Genomic DNA, 18,742 nt, shown 5'->3' on the forward strand with positions numbered 1-18,742 from the left:
TGCGCCTAGTCTTGCCACTGGCAGGAGTCCTCCATCTATTTATCGAGCCTATAAAGGGCTCCTGTGTTGTTGAATACGCAGGAAAGATTCGTGACACCAGCCATGGTCAAAGTGCTTGCCGCTCTCCTCGCCACGGCGTCCCTCGTCGACAACGATGTCCTCCAATTTCTGATTGTTGCCCTCCTCACTGCACACGCAATTGCCCTTCTTACACGGGGGTACCTTCCGCATATGTGCATGCAGGATCTGGAGTGCCTCATCCAGGACACGAAAGACTTATTCGACAACGCCCAAGAAGAACATTCATTGCGCGACCGCAACTTTAGACTAGAAATTCGACTGCAGTTATCAAGGTACCAGCATATTGGTTTCCGTCCCAGTGACAGCGAATAACAGAAATAAATGCAGAGTTCAAGAAGCAAAGGCGCTCCTCCGCCATCGAGTATTGCAGGACCACGGCCTGAGTTATTCACCACGCGAGTGTCTGTACCTATTCAGCAATCTCGCGTCAGAACTGCGAAAGTGTCGCGGGGAGGTCCGCAGCATCCAGTTAGCAGTATTGGTACCTCGTCAACACAGCCTCGTCAAGCTGTTTTATTGATCGTGACACACAGAAGAAGATCGAGGACGAGAGACGGGAGCTACACGGCGAAGAGAGCAGCGAGATCATGGTTATTCTTGCATCCCAGTCCCTTCCGAAGTGAACGGATAATGGAGACTGATAGAGGCAGCCGTGGTAGTTCTGAGAGTGATTGGAACCGTGACTAGACGCACGGCGTAGGACGGTTCGGGGTTTGGCATGTTAGAATAGAACACGTAGAACGACTGTCGTCGATTTCCCAGGCAAGGTCCGGAAATGTAGTAAATAACAGCTTGAGCTCAACAACAGTATCGATCCTGGGTAGCTTCGAATTCGAGGATGGGAGTTGAGAACAAGTTAGGACTAGTCCATCGAAAAATTCAAACGCTATTCGCAAACTCGAAGCAGCGTAAAATAATCAAGTATATATAACACGGCAAGCATAAAAACTCAACGTCTTTTTGAGTCCCTCCGATCCTCAGAACTGGGAGAACCCCTCCGCTTTCTGCCTCGCTCTTCCGGCTCACCACTCGGTGTCCTGTCGCCCTTCCCGCCCCCATAATCGAGACCGTCAACAGCTGCCGCATTTCCGTCACGGTCCTTGTACTTGTTTTGGTTGCGCGGGCCTGTGGGTACATTTGGTGGGAGCGGCGATGTCGGGCGGGCAGGCGCTGCTGGTGCTACTTACGTGATTCAAAAAAAGTTTCCAAGTTGGTGCGAATACTACCCACCATCGTAACCTCCTCGCCCTCTTCCCCGTCCGACGAATCCACGCACTCCCCGCAATCCACGTGTACCGCGAAACGGAACCGCCCCACGACCCATCGCAGGACCAGTAGGGGTGGCGTTCCCCTCCATCGAATAGAGTTGTTGTTGCTGTCCTTGGTCCTATTACGAATGCATGAGCAAGACTTATTTCCAATCCATAAGAAAAACGCCTACCTGGGCATATTCCATCCCCATCATACCCTGATTGGCAAAGCCATCCTGCATGGCTGCTTGCTCTGGAACAACTCCGCCATTTTGTGCGCTGGGATCTTGCATCGCCATCATTGCCATTTCATTGTTCATACCCACAGGCATTCCCATAGGCATCATCCCGCTCATATCCATCATCCCCATCATACCAGGTCCACCAGGAACTACAGCACCGTTCATGGCCCCATTCATCATGGCTTGAGTCCCAGTCATTACCATCGTCCGCGCATCGGTGGGAAGGGCAATGAGTTGGTCGTCATTCAGTCCCGAGAAATTCTAAGGAAGGAACTTTCAATATATTCGTCTGCAATCCACGAAATTCCACACACCAGGACATTCGTTTTAAGCACATTTGCAAGCTCTCCAAGGTCCCGTCGGCGATAGCAATAAGCCTCCCACGACAACTCGTCGAAACCGTAGTTGAACCAGTCGCTGATATCAGAGCCCGGCCTCCTCCAAGCCTTGTCGGTCATGGCGCTCAAATCGACGTCAATAATGGCGCGTCCGTCCGTGGTACCCATGACTGTTGGGTCAATTGCTGGATGAGAGGGGGGTGCTGTAACTTGGGGAAGAGTGGCTGGGTCAACGCCATCTGGTGGAATATCGGGCGTATTCGTTTGTGGTGGTGGTGGGACTGGTACAGGCGTGCTTAGGACAGATGGGGTGGACTGTGGTTGTGAGGTTGAGGTAGGTGGTTTTGAGGGAGTGATGTTCTGCAATGAGGCCCCGCGTTGCAGAGGAGTATAGTCGGTTGTTTCAGAGCTTGCATTAATTGCCGCTACACACTGAGAACATGTTCCTTTGCGAGAAGAGAAAGCGGACATACTTTTTGCTGGTGTTGAAGTTGCGCTTGCCCTTAAGCGTGCATTGGCTTGTCTATTTGCAGTTCAAGGTCGGTGAAAGTGTCCAACAATGATATACGGACCGAAAGTCAAGCGAGCGGGACTGAGGCTCCATAAGGATTTCGACATCCTAATGCAAATGTTAACAGACAAAATCAACAGAAACCAAACCACACACCTCCTCGTCGTCCGTTGTCTCATACGCAACGCTCCCTTGATCTTCATCTATGGGTACTGAAGAAGTCGGATGGCTCCCAGAAGCTTCAGCCGCTTGAAGTTCCTCGATAATTCCTTGCTCTTGCGGAATATCAACAGTGTACCTAGAAGGATGCGCCAGGTCAACAACTCGTATTCGAGCGATACAAACCCCTCAGACTCACGATGTGGATGCTGAAATATCACACACAAAAGGGTGGTATGTGGTCAACAAGATGGAATTGCATGGAAGATACGACAAGAGGACAAGGGTTTCTGTTAAGAACGCGTACCCGCTATTGGCGCTGGCGTCGTGGTCGGTTGTGAGTCTCCGCCTCCATAGAGAAAGTCATCGTCGTCATCCCTGAAAACGTTCGGACGGTCATGGAGAGCCTAATGAAGTTTTACGAACATTGAGTTGTCGTCGTTTGGAGCAAAGAAGGTGGGTCACAAAGTGGTCACACCCAGCGCGTCAAAATTGCCGTCGCGTTGTGCATGAATTTTGATTCCACTCAGGTGGTTATGAACCTCGGAATGCTTTCTGGTAATACCAAGCCGCAAGATGAGTGCAACATAGGTCTCAAATACTGGGTAGTCGCAAATAGCGATACTGAGTTATGGTAGTAACAGGTAGTTGATAAATCCATTGGTTTCATAAGGGACAACACAAGAGCGAGAGTCAAGGGAGTCAAGTCTAGAGGTATTAAAACATGATATTCATGTAAAGAATTGTGCTGGAGAAAGCATGAGTAACAGACAGCGAACGACAGGAGGAAAAGCACGCACCCATTTCACAGCTCCTTGTGTAAAGCGGACCCCACGGCGCCCACGCCATATCCAAGCCACTGCCAAAGCGCGCGCTCGTCTCCCTCCTGTCCCCAGAGGTAGTATACCGCACGGCCGCTCATGACCGAAATGTGGTGAGGCAGGTAGAGCACAATGCCTGAGCAGACTAGGAGGAATAGGATGCCGAATATTGTCACTGGAATGATGCTCAGCATCTCAAAACTTGAAAAAATGAACGCTATACAGAGGAGAATCTTCTCCCAGGGTTCAAGCATGGAGAGGACAAAAGTCGACTCAAACCACATCCGACGTCGCCAGAAGAAGACAGCGATGGGAGACTCTGGCCGTCTCGTGAAGGAGTGGTCTGGCTTGGGTGGTGGGAGATGTGCAGGAACCTGGACCATCGTTGGAAGCAAGAAAGGTGGTGGCCTGTCAGCCGTGATGACAAATCACTTCGCCAAAATTATCCACATCGTAAAATATTTACATTTCATGGCGCCGTCTCCTCTAGTCCCCGGCGAAGACCCTCAAGTGTCCTAGCCAGCCTCCCACCACCGGCTTCACTTAGCGTCATAGCCAGTTGTGTGCTAGGCGCACTCAATAACCCTACTATCTGTTCTCTCAAAGTCTGCAACGTTGGTAGTTGCGAAACCTCGTTGAGTCTGGGTAGCAACAGTACTTGACCATCCATAAACGCGCCTAACACCTTCAGTTCCGGGTGCAACACTGGTCGCATCCGCTTCATCCTCCGTCCTGGGTTGGCAGGGTCCGCATTCTTCTCCTCCAACTCTTTCTTTATTTCATCCTGCGTCTTCGGCGCTTTCGGGGGTACTGTACGGTCAAAGGTCCGCAAAACTGCTTTGAGCTGTGGTGGATCGAGGACGGGCAACGACAGAACCGCAAGTCTGCCAGAGACACCTTCAATCATTTGTGTAATAATGGCATTGTCGAGTGTGGTGTAGTCTCGAAGGGCCGCTCCAAATATGCCCGAGCGGATGACAGTGAGGTGTGGGTCGGGAATAGGCTCAGCCTCTTCTTGCTCTTTGCTTGCTTTACTTTTTGAGCGTGTGGCGGCGGCCGTAATATCCCTGCGCAGTTGAGCCATACGATTGGCCGAAAATTCGTTGTGATGAAGTAGAAGGAGTGGCGCGGTCGAGGAGCCGTCCAGCATTCGTGTGTACCAGCTATACTGGTAGGCTTTTTTGCCGCTAAAAGTTCGTGATGGGTCCATGCCCTTTATTGGCTTCGCGGGCGCGACCGAGATTGCATAGCACCGACATAACGAGGGGAACTTTAGCCGTTTGCTCGTCGCGGTCACTGACATCGAGCTAAAATTTTGTGACAGTCGGCGTGACTCACTTGATGTTTTCCCTCGTCATCACCATCCCGCTACTGTTCCTCTGTGTTGTCCTACTCTTCACTGCTCGCTCCCATGAACAGCGTCAACGTGTCATAGAGGACCTTTCACTCCCCCCGAACACCAAAACTCTCGCCTTCTTCCATCCATATTGGTTCGTCAGCGACCCCACATTATTCAACGCTCATCTCATCTAGCACAGTAATGCCGGGGGCGGAGGAGAGCGTGTTCTCTGGACAGCGATTGCGTATATCCAGCGAACACGCCCAGAAGTACTTCCCGTTGTCTACACTGGCGACATCGATGCAACAAAAGATTCAATCGTCCAGAAAGCTCAATCTCGCTTTTCGATAGCACTCGACCCAGATCGACTCCATTTTGTATTTCTTACAAGACGTGTTCTTGTAGAAGACTCAACATACCCCCACTTCACGCTCATCGGACAGAGCATGGGCTCCGTTGGACTTGTTTTGGAGGCGTTGTGGAATTTCGTTCCTCATGCATATATCGATACCATGGGCTACGCATTCACCCTCCCAATACTTCGTATACTCGGCATTCCAGCTGGCGCTTACGTTCACTATCCCACTGTCTCACCTCCGATGATTTCCCGCGTCGCTCGACCATCCAAATTGGTCTACTACCACGCCTTCATGCTCCTTTACTCCCTTGCCCTTCGCTGTGCACAAGTGCTCATGGTGAACTCGACGTGGACACGAAAGCATGTCGCTGCCGTCCTTGCCTACCCTTTTTCTTCCAGCAGAAGGGGAACGATCAAACCACGCGTCGTTTATCCTTCATGCGACACTCGAGAAATGGCTAAGTTGCCATTAGACGCGAGAGCACAGGTCGTCGTCAGCATAGCTCAATTTCGTCCCGAAAAAGATCACGCAATGCAGATTCGGGCACTGCATTCCCTGCTCCAGACACATCCCAAATACGAAAAAGTTCAGCTTGTCCTCATTGGTGGCTGTAGAAATGAGCAAGACCAAGCCCGCGTTACTGCACTTGAAAACCTTGCCGTAGAGCTTGGTGTCAAAGAGCATGTAACTTTTGTCCTAAACGCACCCTATCCAGACGTTCTGGCATGGTTGCGGCGCGCTAGTGTGGGCCTCAATACGATGCTGGATGAGCATTTCGGAATCAACGTTGTTGAATTCATGGCTGCGGGTGTTATTCCTATTGTGCACGCGTCGGGTGGGCCGTTGGAGGATATCGTCGTGCCTTTCAATGGCAAGAATACTGGTGTGTTTTTCTACTCCCTTATTCGTAGCAATTCTGAGCAATCCTCTAGGGTACCACGCGAAGTCGCCCGAAACATTCGCGGCAGCTATTCATGAAGCATTCTCGCTTTCACCTGCTGAGGATCGAGAAATCCGACGACGAGCTCGGACATGGGCTGTTCAGCAGTTCAGCGAGGCTGAATTTGAGGCTGGGTGGGAAGCGAGCGGGTGGGCGAAGCTGTTGAGATGACTTGTCTGTGTGTCCTCTTCGTGAAATATATTGGCGCTGCGGCCTATACTGTACTGAGTATCTGACTCTTTTACATGCTCCTCCTCGCCAAAAGGGTATCGACGCGTTTCGGAATCCAACAACTTTCCTTACGGCTTTCAAGTCCCGGTAGACAAGCCGGATGCAAGGATAACCCTAAGGTCATCAGCTTCTTCCAAGTGTACCTCTCTCCGCTGGTCCTCGATCTCTTTCTGTCCTCGGCATCAAGTCAAGAAGACATGACCCCACGATCAACTTACCAAAATTACCAAATGCAGACTTTGGACGTCTTTTTGGCATTTGCGGACCTCTCGTGCGAGGGCGCCAAAGATATGGAAGTATTGTCGAATTGACCAGCCCATACCATATTCCGTGAGAAGCCGTGAGCGAAGGACGGCCTTTCGTCCCTGTAATCTGAGGGAAGCATCACTTGGGATGTGCTTTCGTTGGTAGCAGTGCTCACGATGATAACTGGTGCTTGAACTTTTGACGAACAGTGCGTTCGCGCAATAAATGCTCTTCTTGCCCTTTGTCGAACGTGTCCTTGGTGTCGTTGATCATGCGCTCCAGTTTCTCCATGCATTTGTGTGGAAGAAGCCGTCGTGCACAAAGGGCAGTCGCGCAAAGGAGAAGTGTCGCTAGAACGAGGTACTGGATGTTAATGTTGTCGTCAGAGAAGACGAGGTCGAGGAGGGAGCGGAGGAGATGAGCCATGCCAGGCTATGTTCTGTTGCGTCGAGCATTTATACTTAGAGTCGGTATCTCAATTATCCATTGACAGGAATGCCCTTTTGGAGACACTGATGTCGATCGGCGCTCTGCTTCGTGTCGACAGTCGTGAGAGAAAATTCACCATGTTGTGGTCCTTGTGGTTCTTGTGGTTACTTCTTTACATTGATACGGAAGCTTAGCGCGCGCTCAGCAAGCAAGATGCACATATCCACATTCTTCAGCACTGCATGTATCGTGAAACAATGAGGTTGACACGAGAATGCGGACGATGAAGCTCTGCAAGTAGTCCAATCTGTTTTTTTTTCAAACTCGGAATTTCGGTGTGGATGCGCTAGACTCGAACCAGTCGCATCGCGGACGTGACAAAATCGGTCACTGCGGCGGTCGGCGGCGGTCGTGACTTGCCCATCTTCACCTCCGCAGCTTACATTAGTATTCTACAAGTATAAACGTCCGTGCCTGTGGCATGGACTACAGTAATAAAAAAGAATTTGCAGCGCCCACACGGCCGCTCGCCTGCGGCTCGCGACCGGCGGGCGGTATACGAGGGTGGCACGTGAATATCACGTGTTTCACGTGCGTCCGCATGACTTTCTGTCAATACCGGCACGGTAGTGTTTTCATATATAAGAAGATGTAAGTAGTTACGGGAGCTGCCGTTCCAGGTTGGGACCTTGCAGTAATTTATTTGGTATTTGGTATTTGGTCACCGGTCAAAACGGGGCTGGTTCGAGCCTATGGATGCGCATACCGCTGATTGGCGCACTTGCTGCCACCGCTGATCAAGAAATTGCTGCTGCATGACCCCCGGGTCAGACAAGTAATTGTTGAGGACAAAATTGTAGCAGTAGTGGCCCTGTACTATCATTATTATTGCCGCAACAACAATTTAAATTTATGAGCCACACTCGCCACTGAGCATAGATGCTGGACTCAGGCGTTCCAAGTTCTTATCTTCGTGTGTTGCTCTCCGGTACCGTTTGTTCTATCCGGTCTGCCGTTGGGCTAGGATGCCTGTCGACGGCGGGAGTTGTCATGCTCTTGAAACCCAGCGCCGCTGGACCGAATGTTGCTGTTGTGGTAGCTGGGCTCGGCCGCGTGTAGTAGCTAGTCTGATCCAATGATATGTGACTCTACGTGACATGATCCGACTACGGGCCGACGCCGGCCTCCCATCACAGGTGCCCCCATTTAAAATGGCGTCGTCCTCGACGCCTGAACCCCCTCTATGCGTTTTAGCTCGGCTTCCATGTCCGCCACTCGTTTGCGCTCGGCCATCTCGCCATCCCTTTCCTTTGCTACTCTGCCCATCTCGTCGTAGCCTAGCCCTGCCTGTTCCTTCCTCTTTTTCTCCATGAATTCACGCTGTTCTTCGGCTAACTCCGTTCCGTCCCTTGGTGTGAATCTCCGCAGCCTTCTTGCGCTGTAGTGCCCTGATGCCGCCACGCCATCGAGCGTCTCCAACTCGTACGAGTTCACCCTTCGCGCTTTTATCCTGTGCGGGTCGCTCCACGGCCCTTGAATCTTGCGGTCCGCGCTCAGCGTCTTCATCCTCGCCGTGTCGTATACCTGTACAAGGTCACCCGGTTCAAACTTTACCTCCCCTGTCCTGGACTCCATTACTGCCTTGTCGAATAACGCCTTGCGCTTGTTCACGTAGTGCAGCCCGGTTGTCGTAGGCGTCCAAGCGTTGCTGGTCGGCGTACTGCATGTGGTTGTGTATTTCCATTTCCGTTGGTCTCGTTGTCGCTACTAGTGTAGGTGTTGGAACTGTGTTGACTGCCTTCGCGAATAAGATCTCCTTCGGGGTGTACCTGATCGACGGTAGTATTCTCTGATTCATGATGTGCAATGCTTGCCTGAAGTGTTTTGACCACGTCGCTGGTAAATCCTCCGCTCTTGTATTCCTCCACCCGTCCTCTTCCAGTTTCGGCGCGCACAGTCTGGCTAACACGAAGATGAGCAGCTTGTTAGTACCCTCTACCAGCCCGTTGACCCATGGCGAGTATTTGGGTACCGGGACAAACTGCGTTCCCCATTTGTCGCACGTCGCCTTCACCGCCTTGTTAACGAAATGTGAACCGTTGTCAACCATCAATGTCTCCCGCCGGCATATAGTCTCTGAACAGGTTGTCGAGCACCTCCACCGTGTTTCCACCTGTTCCCGCACCCTTGTAGACTTCCCCCCATACGTGTTGCGAGGCCACGTCGATGTATAGACCTGTCGTTTTGAATCCATCCACGCTGAGTGGGAGTGTCATGTAGTCCGCCGCGATGAGCTCGAAGGGGTGTCGCCTAACTATTGGTTTTAGTAAAGCGTGTATGGCTGTCGGTCCAAAGTTCTTGCACTCGGGGCATTCCCGTATTGCGGCCACGATTGAATCATCCAGTTTTGGGCTATGAAATTTGTCCATGAGTGCTATTTTGATATGGTCGCGGTGGAAATGACCCCCTTTCGCATGCGCGATTGCCGCTTCCTTTTTGGCCTCTTCTTTTGTGATGCACTCGCGTCTTGGTCGCGCTCTGCCTCCCGTTGCTCCGCCCAACCTCCAAAGCTTCCCCTCTTCTATGAAGTATTGCGATGCGCGGTGTCTTGCTCGTTTGCGTTCGCGTTCACTTGTTCCGAGATCCAACTCCAATATCGCGTCGATTACCTCTCGGTACACGGGTTCCTTTTGAAAGCGCTCTCTTAGCGCTGCCGTCCCTTCTGGTACAGGCATTATCAGGTAATTCCCATCTGTAGCGCTTACCGTGAAGACGTCGTTTACGATTCCTGAGCGCGCGCTTCCCAGTCCGGAGAGACTGTCCACTCACTTCCATCCCCGCCCCCTTTCGGTTTCCCTTCGTCCGCTCTTGACAGTGCGTCGGCCACCACATTATTTTTCCCTTTGATGTGTTCCGCCCCCACGATATTGTACCCCATGATGCCGTCTCTCCAGCGCGTGTGCGTGACGTTGAGTGTCACGGATAAGACCCGGCCCGTCCGCTCCGGCGCTGGTGTCGGGCCATTGCGGGCCCGTAACACGCAGCACGTGACGACGGGGAACATGCGCCCCAGTAGGAGGAACGCACACGTGGGAAGCACGTGACCGAGAACGACGCGTCGAGCCGTCGCCGAGCCCAACTCGACACCAGGGGAATGGGGAGGAGTGCTAGGAGGTCAGGAGTAGCGCCTGGCCCGCAAGGGATGTGCGATCGTCCCCTCTGCGGCCAGGAACGGGAGTGAGGAGGAGGAGGAGAGGCCAGGGTGTCCGATCACCCCCTTTGCAGGCCCGCGTATATAATGCGCGATAGTGTACCCTGTACTCTATCGCTTAGATCGTCTGAAGAACTACCTTACTCCGTGCGAGGAGACGCTATCGACTCATCGGGCCCGACACGACCCGATTCGAACCTTCGACCACCGACTACGGCAAGGGACCGAGTTCACGGGCCCTTTCGGTTTCGATCTACCCCGCCCGCCATACTTGCGGGCCCGACTATTCGTCTGTTCTGTTCCGGGCGCGCGTTCTTAGGAGAGGTCCTTGCACGGCCCGACCCGCAGTCTGACAGAATCTAAGCGATCCCCCTACACCCGCAACAGAATGGAACACCACCACCGTCATCGCACTCCCGGCGTGGGCCACGATAGTGGCTATCGTCATCGCCTCCCTTGCCTACCTATACGGACGCACCCTCGAAGCCCAGCCCGTGGTCTTCAACCGCGTCCTCTACGGGAGAAAGGAGCCCGCCCTGAAGTAGGGCACCCCTAGGCGGGTCTCCTTGGACGAACACCATCGGCACATGGAACACACTTGCCCGGCCCAGGGCGCCGGGCCCGCCGCAAGCGCCCGACGCCTCAACAACTCCCCGCCCCTCCCCGTGACGGCCGAACCCCCGATCCGGATCGTCTCGGACCGCCCGGGCCACCGGCACACTCTGCCTGACGAAATGGGACACACCTCCCTCCGCACGAAGGCCCTGGGGGCCCGTTCTTATCTCTCTCGTAATCTGCTCTACTTAATCTGTGGCGGGGCCTCTGCCCCTAATAATAAAACTCTTTCTTCACCCATCACACAACGGACGAGCGCAAGACGAATCGATCGATTACAAAACAGCCAAAATACAAAAAAAGGGGAAAAAACACGCAGACCAAAAACAAACACGATACGGTCCGAATCATCACGGGGGCGCCCTACGGGAGGGGGCCGACTGGACAGAGCGCGAACAATGACAGCAAAACAAAAGGAGGAGGATACCCGAACGCCGCGACCCGAGTAGACGGGGAACTCCGGCCGAGGTCGCCGAAAGACGACGAACGACCCGCCGAAGCCTAATCCAGGTCCATCATGCCGAAGCTCAGGCCGTCCTGACGGCACACATTCGCATATACCTCTCGTTCAGCGGCCCGACGCTCTAAACCCTCCGGCGTTTCCCAGAATCCCGACCTCTCTCCTTCGGACCGGTGGATAGCCAGAAGAATGGCGCCCAGATAGCGGCACACGCCGGGCGACGTCCCGCGAGGCGGTCAGGGACTCCAGCGAGTTCACCAACCGGAGGTCTGCATCCAGGGAACGATCGACGACAACTCCGCGAGTGCGCGGGTCCGAGCATCCGGGAAGCCCCCGTCGGCCGAATGAACCGCCGACTGTTGCAGCAACAGCACGCCCAACGGAGACAAGCGCTGATCGGCGGGTACCGACGGGTCCCCATGCAACCGGCGAGACTCGGCAATGGCCCGATCCAAGTCCCATCCCCTCCCGAACCACAGGGAGACTCGAGGGAACGAAGGCACCTGGAAACCCATGGTGGGATAAGAAAGAGGGTGGGTCTCACCCGCAGGGGACGGATGGCCGGGACGAGGCCTCTCCTAACGAGCGGTCGCGACAGGGGAGGCCGGCCGGCGGAAAGTGGGGCGGGGCCTCGGGGGGGGCCGACTTGGACGATGGTGGGGGAGACGGCGAGCGGGTGCGAACTTCGTTTCGCACGGGGACGGGGAGGAGTCCCGAGAAGACGCTGACGAAAGGACGACCGGGCGGCGACGACGGCCCGAAGAAGGCCCGACCGTCGGGGTTGGGCTCCGCCCGAACCGATCCTCGTTTGATCGGGGCAAATAGGAGAACAAGAAGGACCGGTACGGGACCGATGCGGACAGCCCGACTAGATCAGCGAAGCGGGGATCGGGACGTAGCAGCGCAAACTCGCCATCCTCGACTTGACGCTCCCAAAACTCGAAGGAAAAATCGTGCAGAGCCGCGGAGCGAGCCTTGTACGCATCTGCAAAAGACCGCCAGCGCAGACAAGCACGATGGAGCGGGCTACACGCGTCACAAGCCCGACGCACGGGACCAGGGAGTTTCTGGGGAGAACTGTCTGGGGCGCCCCACACGGTGCACAAACGATCATGAGCGATGCAATACTCGCAGCGAGGGGAGAGAGGATCGGATCACGGTCCCCGGGCGACGGGGGGCTCTCCCGAAAAGCGCCAGCTGTCCAGTGGACTCGAGACGAGGGGCCAAGGGGGTGCCGAAATCCCGGTGCAACGGGGTAGGCGACGAGGCCGGGGAAAAAGGAGGGTCAAGCTCATCCTCTACCGAATCGTGTTCAAGGGTCGATCCCCAGCGAGGACAAGCGACGGGGCCGGCAATGACTTCCACATCCGAACTCGAGTCCGGATCAGAGGGGAGGAACAGGAGGGTCGAAACAGGCGGGGCACCGTCATGCTCCACGTCGATCTCCAGAGGGGGGAGGATCGCGCCCGAGCCACGGGCGTAGGGGGGCACGCGCTTTCCCATCAGGGCCGTCACCCGGCACCTTCCGGATCACTTCCAGGGCTCGGGAATTGATCGTCTAACCAAGTTGCCAAAGGGAGGAAGCTAAAAGAGACGCCCGCCTCCGCCTCATCCAACGAAGGGCCACCCGAGAACGCGACCTCGCCCCGAGGATCCGGCAAGAAGACTACCCGAACGAATGACGACCACCGGTCGGCGTGGAAGGAACGGCGGCACGAGAGACGGAGGGAGAGGGCCCAGCAGACGGGCCAGCGATCGGGCCGAGTTATATTCTCTCCGGGAAACACGCAAAAGCGGCCACGTGGGCCAAGACGAGGAATCGGTCTGAGACGAAGGAGGGAGGCCAACGGAGGCAGCGCAAGACAAGGCGTGAAGGATGAGGCGCTGGGCGGAGACCGTCAGCACACGATCGGAAGCGGGCAAGGAAGGGAACGTACCACCCAACGCCACAAACGGGGAAAGAACAAAGCATCGGGGGAGGAAGTGTCGGCAGAAAGGAGATGGGCAAGGAGGCCACGGCCCAGTTGTCCGAACAAGGGGCGGATATCCTGAAGGGAGCCGTCCTCGCGACGCCAGACGAAGGAGGAGGGGAACGCATCAAACAAAACGCCAAAGTAAAGGTGGTGGGGCCGAAGACAACCGGCTGCCACAGACCGGCTTTCATCAGGCGGTCGAACTCGCCCTGCCACAAGATTCGAAGGGAGGACGACGGCAGTAAGGGCGCGGCAGGGGGACTGGGAGAGTAGAAGCTCGATGGGAACGGACTACGGGGGCTAACTGAGGGAACAGCTTGGAAGAATAGTCGGCGGCTTGAGACGGAGGCAAGTCCTCCAACAGGCGGAGGGGCTCGAATGACTCCCGAGACGACGGGTCTCGCCCTTGCAAGAGGGGCCAGGAAGCAGGGAACTCGACGAGCGACATGGAGGCAAAACGAACAAACAGGCGACCAGGCTCCGACGACGGGGGAACCATCTGAGAGCCAAAGGGGGCAACAACCCGGAGCGGTACAAGTTGGGGGACGACATGAAGAGGATCAGAAGGGAAAAGCCCTGGCTTATATGGGGGAACGAACGCGTTCTATATCGAACTCGACCGAGGCGCGCAGCACAGCCCACTCGCAAGCAATATGAACAAAGGACGCGCAACTGAATTGGCAACACGAAACGCTACGCCGCACGTGACCGCGGTGAAACACTTGATGGACAGGAAGAATCGATCTGCGGACGCCACGAGGCGTCAGAAGCCGCGGGAGATTAAAATGCGCAGCCGAAGCTTAGCTTAAGCTTATGGGCTGGATGGAATTTGCGATTGGAAGGACGAGCTAGAGTCAAAATTAAACCCGAGAAACCGGGGCGACCGAGCCACGCCGACTCGAGACGAGTCGTTCCTAGGGAGGGGTGATGTCACGGATAAGACCCGGCCCGTCCGCTCCGGGCGCTGGTGTCGGGCCATTGCGGGGCCCGTAACACGCAGCACGTGACGACGGGGAACATGCGCCCCAGTAGGAGGAACGCACACGTGGGAAGCACGTGACCGAGAACGACGCGTCGAGCCGTCGCCGAGCCCAACTTCGACACCAGGGGAATGGGGAGGAGTGCTGGGAGGTCAGGAGTAGCGCCTGGCCCGCAAGGGATGTGCGATCGTCCCTCTGCGGCCAGGAACGGGAGTGAGGAGGAGGAGGAGAGGCCAGGGTGTCCGATCACCCCCTTTGCGGGCCCGCGTATATAATGCGCGATAGTGTACCCTGTACTCTATCGCTTAGATCGTCTGAAGAACTACCTTACTCCGTGCGAGGAGACGCTATCGACTCATCGGGCCCGACACGACCCGATTCGAACCTTCGACCACCGACTACGGCAAGGGACCGAGTTCACGGGCCCTTTCGGTTCGATCTACCCGCCATACTTGCGGGCCCGACTATTCGTCTGTTCTGTTCCGGGCGCGCGTTCTTAGGAGAGGTCCTTGCACGGCCCGACCCGCAGTCTGACATTGAGCTTCTCGTTAACCATTATGTCGCGTAATGCCTGGCAATCCGTTTCCAATTTGATTGGCTGCCCCCAGATTATGTCGGAAAATTTATCTAGCGAGAATTTCAGCGCTGCGAATTCGAGGAGATGTGGTTGATATCGCTCTTCCGATGACGAAGTTCTCTTAGACGCGAATGCTATCGGGTGTCGTCTTATCACCTCCTTCCCACCCGGTAACGTTGTTGCCATCCTCTGGGATAGCATCCCCGCAAATGCTTCTTTACTCCCATCCGTTGTGACGATAAATGGATGTTCGTTCACCGTTTCGTAGTTCGGCGCTCGTAGAACTGGTTCCCGTAATAAGGTGTCCTTTAGGTTGATAAATGCCTTCGCGTGCTGTTCTGTCCAGACCGGCGCGAGCTTAAAGGCTTTCATCGCTGCTTGATACACTGGTTTTCTCGCGCCTGTTGGTATTTTCACCTTAGCTAACAAGTCTCGGAGCGGTTTCTCCAACTTAGCGTAGTTCTTGATCAGGTCCCTGAAGTATCCCGTTAGGCCTAGGAACGCGCTTAGATTGGCCGCGTCTTCCGGTTTTTCCCATCGCACTATGGCTGTGAGTTTCGCCGGGTCCGGTGACACTCCGTTTGGGCCGACCCTCGCTCCTGCGAATATTGCTTCCGTCATAAACAGCTTGGTCTTGGCTGCTGATAGCGACAGTTTCTCCTCCCTTATCCTGGTGAATATGAGCCTCAGTTTTTCCATCATCTCGTTGAAACTGTTTGCCGCTGAGCCGCTGTCGTCGACGAAGAGCTCCATTATTCTTTTGACCAGTAAGTCCGATAGCTTGGCTGCCGCCATGTGCGCGAATTCTGTTGGTGCATCCGTTAGTCCGAACGGCATGCGCATGTACGCATAGTATCCCTGTCCCGGGAACAAACATCACGATGTACGGTTGTACATCCTCCGCGATCTGTACGGCGAAGAATCCCGATGCAAAATCAAAAACTGAGACGTACCTGTGCCCCGATAGCCGCCTTTGTTTCTCGCGTATGTCGCCTTGCGGCATTGGGACCACCTTAAGCAGCTCGTTAAGTTCATGGAAGTTTTGGCAGATGCGCCATTTGGGTTGCTTCTTGACGTCGGACTTTTGATCCGGTTTTTCCGTCCTTGGCGGCAAGTCGTAGATAGGTTCGTATCCTTCCTTCACGCATTCGTCGTTGAGCGTGTGCTGGAGTTCCTCCAATGTCATGCCCCCTCCGTCGTGCTCCTTTTGGGCCAGTTTTATCGGTGAGACATACTTGACGTCTCTCGGGTGTATCGGTCTGATTATGCCCGCGTCCTCCAGGATTTTTACCTGTTCTCTTAGGTATTGCGCTTGTGGCTGGGATAGTGGTTTCTGGTGGATCTTCGTGCTGAACTGGTGGTCCTTCGGTATATGCGGTGCGTATTCCGCGCCCTCTACTGCCTCTACCTCGCTCACGGCCAGTGCGAAAATGTCTGCGAACTCCGCCACGAGCTCTTCGACCTTCTTCTTTTCTTCCTCTGTCACGTCTTTTCCGATCTCGACCGCCTTCAAGATTTGGTCCACTCGTGCTGGATTGAAGGGGTCTGTTTTGCGTGTGAAGACGTTTGGCGGTTTGGGGATTTGGTTGGGTTTGTTCTTGTCGAGCTCGACGGTATGTATCGCCCGCGTGTCTTCCTTTTCCTCTTCCTCGTTCATGCCCAGTGCCCTCATTGCTTCCTCCGCTATGGTTCGTGCCGCCTCCACCTCCGTTTCTCCTTCATCGCTGTCTGCTTCTTCATATTCTTCCACCCCATCCCAATCCATCCCCTCGTTCTCCTCCCTTCCCGTCGTTTCTCCTCCTCGTCTTCGGAGTCTACTGTTTCTGCCTGTAGTATATCATCCACATGGAATATATTGCTGTTCGCTTGCCTGTTTCCCTTATCGCGTGGTCCTGTTTTTCTCTCTATCCCCGTATTCTTGACCCCTCGTTTTATTGCCTGGTTTTCTAGCGTCGCTTTTGTGCCTTCGAATTCCAGCTCTATTTTGTCCTTCCTGTAGTCGTGAACCACGCCTAATAGCGCTTGTAGCGGCTTCCCGAATAAGACCTCCCATCCTCCGCCACTATCGAATACCTCCAACGCTATTGGCGCTCGTACGCCTGCCACGTTTACCTTCCCCAACCATCTACACACCGATGGTATTAGCTGACCGCTTGCCATTCGAAGTACCGTGTTCGATGGGACTCCCGCCCCTAGTTGGTGACGGTTGTCCTCCCATACTTTCTTGTCCAGCGCCCCCACTAATGCCCCTCCATCGAACAATAATCTTACTCTAACCTCTCCTTGTATTCCTCCTAGCAATGCCGTATGTTCGAACGGATCGCATCCCTCGTTTCCTTTCGTTGCCGTCCCATACATGTCAATAATGTTGATTCGCTTGTTTGCTGGAATACATTTCATTGGTACGGCGACGGGATCGAGGCATTTCTTTGGCCGCGTTTCCCGGGCTGGCATTTGGCCTTTCACATTGCCAGCCCTCCACCAAAACCCTCCCTCTCCTGCGTTTTGTTGAATTCTTCGATGGTATACTCCAGATAGTTGACTCCCGCCACGTTCTGTTCGACAGCTGATGCTCGCATTCGTCCTAGGTACTTGCTGCAGATAGCCCTGAAGGCACGTTCGTTTTCGTGGGATAGGTTCCGCCTTGCAGTTCGTGTCGTTCGCTCGGTGGGGCGGAATAGTTACTTGTCCGCACTGGAAGCATTCGCCTGAACAGAGATCCGCCGTTCCCGGGCTTAGCGGATATCCTATTTCCTCTAGAGCCGGTCTGGTTTCCCCACCGTACTGCTGGTTCCACAGTCCGATTAACTTCTTGTGGTACTTTCTTCCGTTCTCGTCGTCTGGCGGTGGTTTCATCTTCCCAACCATCTCCTTCAGTTTGCGTAGGCCTTCTTCCGACAGCGCTTCGCCTCTCTGGTTCGGAGTGAATAGATTCCCCCTTCCGCCTCCGCTTGCCCCAAACACGTCTCCTGCCGGCTTGCTTGACATGCTCCTTGGCGTATTTAGGTTTGTTGCGACTAGTCTTGCCGCCATCTTCGAGACCGGTGTTGTGGGCGCTGCTGCCTTTCTCTGGAGCTCCGCTATCTTCTCATCTCTGTCTCTGTCCTTTTGCTGCTTTTCTTTCGCCTCCTTCACGTCCTCTCTCAACTTTGCTCTGTCGACATCTTTGATCGCCTTTGTGAAGTCGACCCAGTTGTTCGGTTCCCTTGGCAGATTCTTGCGAAGTGGTTCCGGTATTGCGTCTCGGACCTGATAGATGTAGCTCGATGTCTTTTCCACACCCGCCTTTCTTGCCAATTCCAACAACTTTTGGGCGTATTTGATGTGTGTCGCCACTTCTTGGCCCGCTACCTCGACAGTTCCACCCAACTCGTTCAGTGTGAGCTTTAGCCCGACCAGTTTCTCTTGATACTCCTGTTTAGTCGGCTCGGCCTCCTCGTCTGTTGGAAACTGCGCCAAGAATTCACTTGTGAAATCGACAAATTTCGCGATGGGGTTGACTTTCTGCCGCTCCGCCCACCATTTCGCTGCCGGGGTGCGTGTGGGAAAGTGGTCCCCCACCGCATCCAGTCTCTCGCTGTCGGTGTCTCTTTTGAGGTCCCTGCTTCGGATCCTGAACTTGCGGATGAACTCCTCGGAATTCACGTTGTTTTTCTCGTCCCTTTCGTCCCCATAAAACGCGGGTACTGTGTTTGCTTCTGACATCGTGGCTGCGCTGATGGCTCTCTGCTGCGTTGTCGGTGTATTGACACTTGTGGTTTGTGGTACTGGTGCCGGTGATGTGGGTGGTGTGATCGTGGTTTGTCTAGACTGCTGAGTTGCTGAAGAGCTTGGCGCTGTTGTTGTGGTCTCAGAGTCTTCGTCTGGGGTCTCTTCTCGCTGGATTCTGATTCCTCTGATTTGTGCTGCCCAGTCTAGCCTGGGTGTCGGCGATGACTTTGTGTATCTTCCTTTCTCGTCTCGTTCTCTGTAGTTTGCCA

At 54.6% G+C, this 18,742-nt stretch overlaps 3 protein-coding genes across 3 annotated transcripts; 1 reads left to right on the plus strand and 2 right to left on the minus strand.

Annotated features, from left to right (window-relative positions):
• Positions 1-1,030: 1,030 nt before the first annotated feature.
• Positions 1,031-4,705, minus strand: MIND_00520000 (Fip1 domain-containing protein; the record flags this gene model as incomplete). Its single annotated transcript, XM_037361990.1, has 12 exons — positions 1,031-1,260; positions 1,312-1,468; positions 1,523-1,834; positions 1,888-2,336; positions 2,385-2,434; positions 2,484-2,530; positions 2,579-2,720; positions 2,781-2,790; positions 2,889-2,988; positions 3,382-3,577; positions 3,619-3,810; positions 3,987-4,705. The coding sequence occupies 12 exons, from the start codon at positions 4,703-4,705 to the stop codon at positions 1,031-1,033; spliced, it is 2,604 nt and encodes an 867-aa protein (XP_037222282.1).
• Positions 4,706-4,737: 32 nt separating this feature from the next.
• Positions 4,738-6,211, plus strand: MIND_00520100 (uncharacterized protein; the record flags this gene model as incomplete). The annotated part of the gene is made up of 3 exons (XM_037361991.1): positions 4,738-4,892; positions 4,941-5,983; positions 6,033-6,211. Exons 1-3 carry the CDS (start codon positions 4,744-4,746, stop codon positions 6,209-6,211), a joined length of 1,371 nt encoding a protein of 456 aa, XP_037222283.1. The 5' UTR covers positions 4,738-4,743.
• A 137-nt stretch (positions 6,212-6,348) lies between these two features.
• On the minus strand, positions 6,349-6,943 carry MIND_00520200 (uncharacterized protein; the record flags this gene model as incomplete). The annotated part of the gene is made up of 3 exons (XM_037361992.1): positions 6,349-6,441; positions 6,490-6,643; positions 6,693-6,943. The coding sequence occupies 3 exons, from the start codon at positions 6,941-6,943 to the stop codon at positions 6,349-6,351; spliced, it is 498 nt and encodes a 165-aa protein (XP_037222284.1).
• Positions 6,944-18,742: the final 11,799 nt, after the last annotated feature.

Source organism: Mycena indigotica (genome assembly GCF_014461135.1).
Source record: "Mycena indigotica strain 171206Taipei chromosome Unknown Mind.scaff0004, whole genome shotgun sequence".
Lineage (NCBI taxonomy): Eukaryota > Fungi > Basidiomycota > Agaricomycetes > Agaricales > Mycenaceae > Mycena > Mycena indigotica.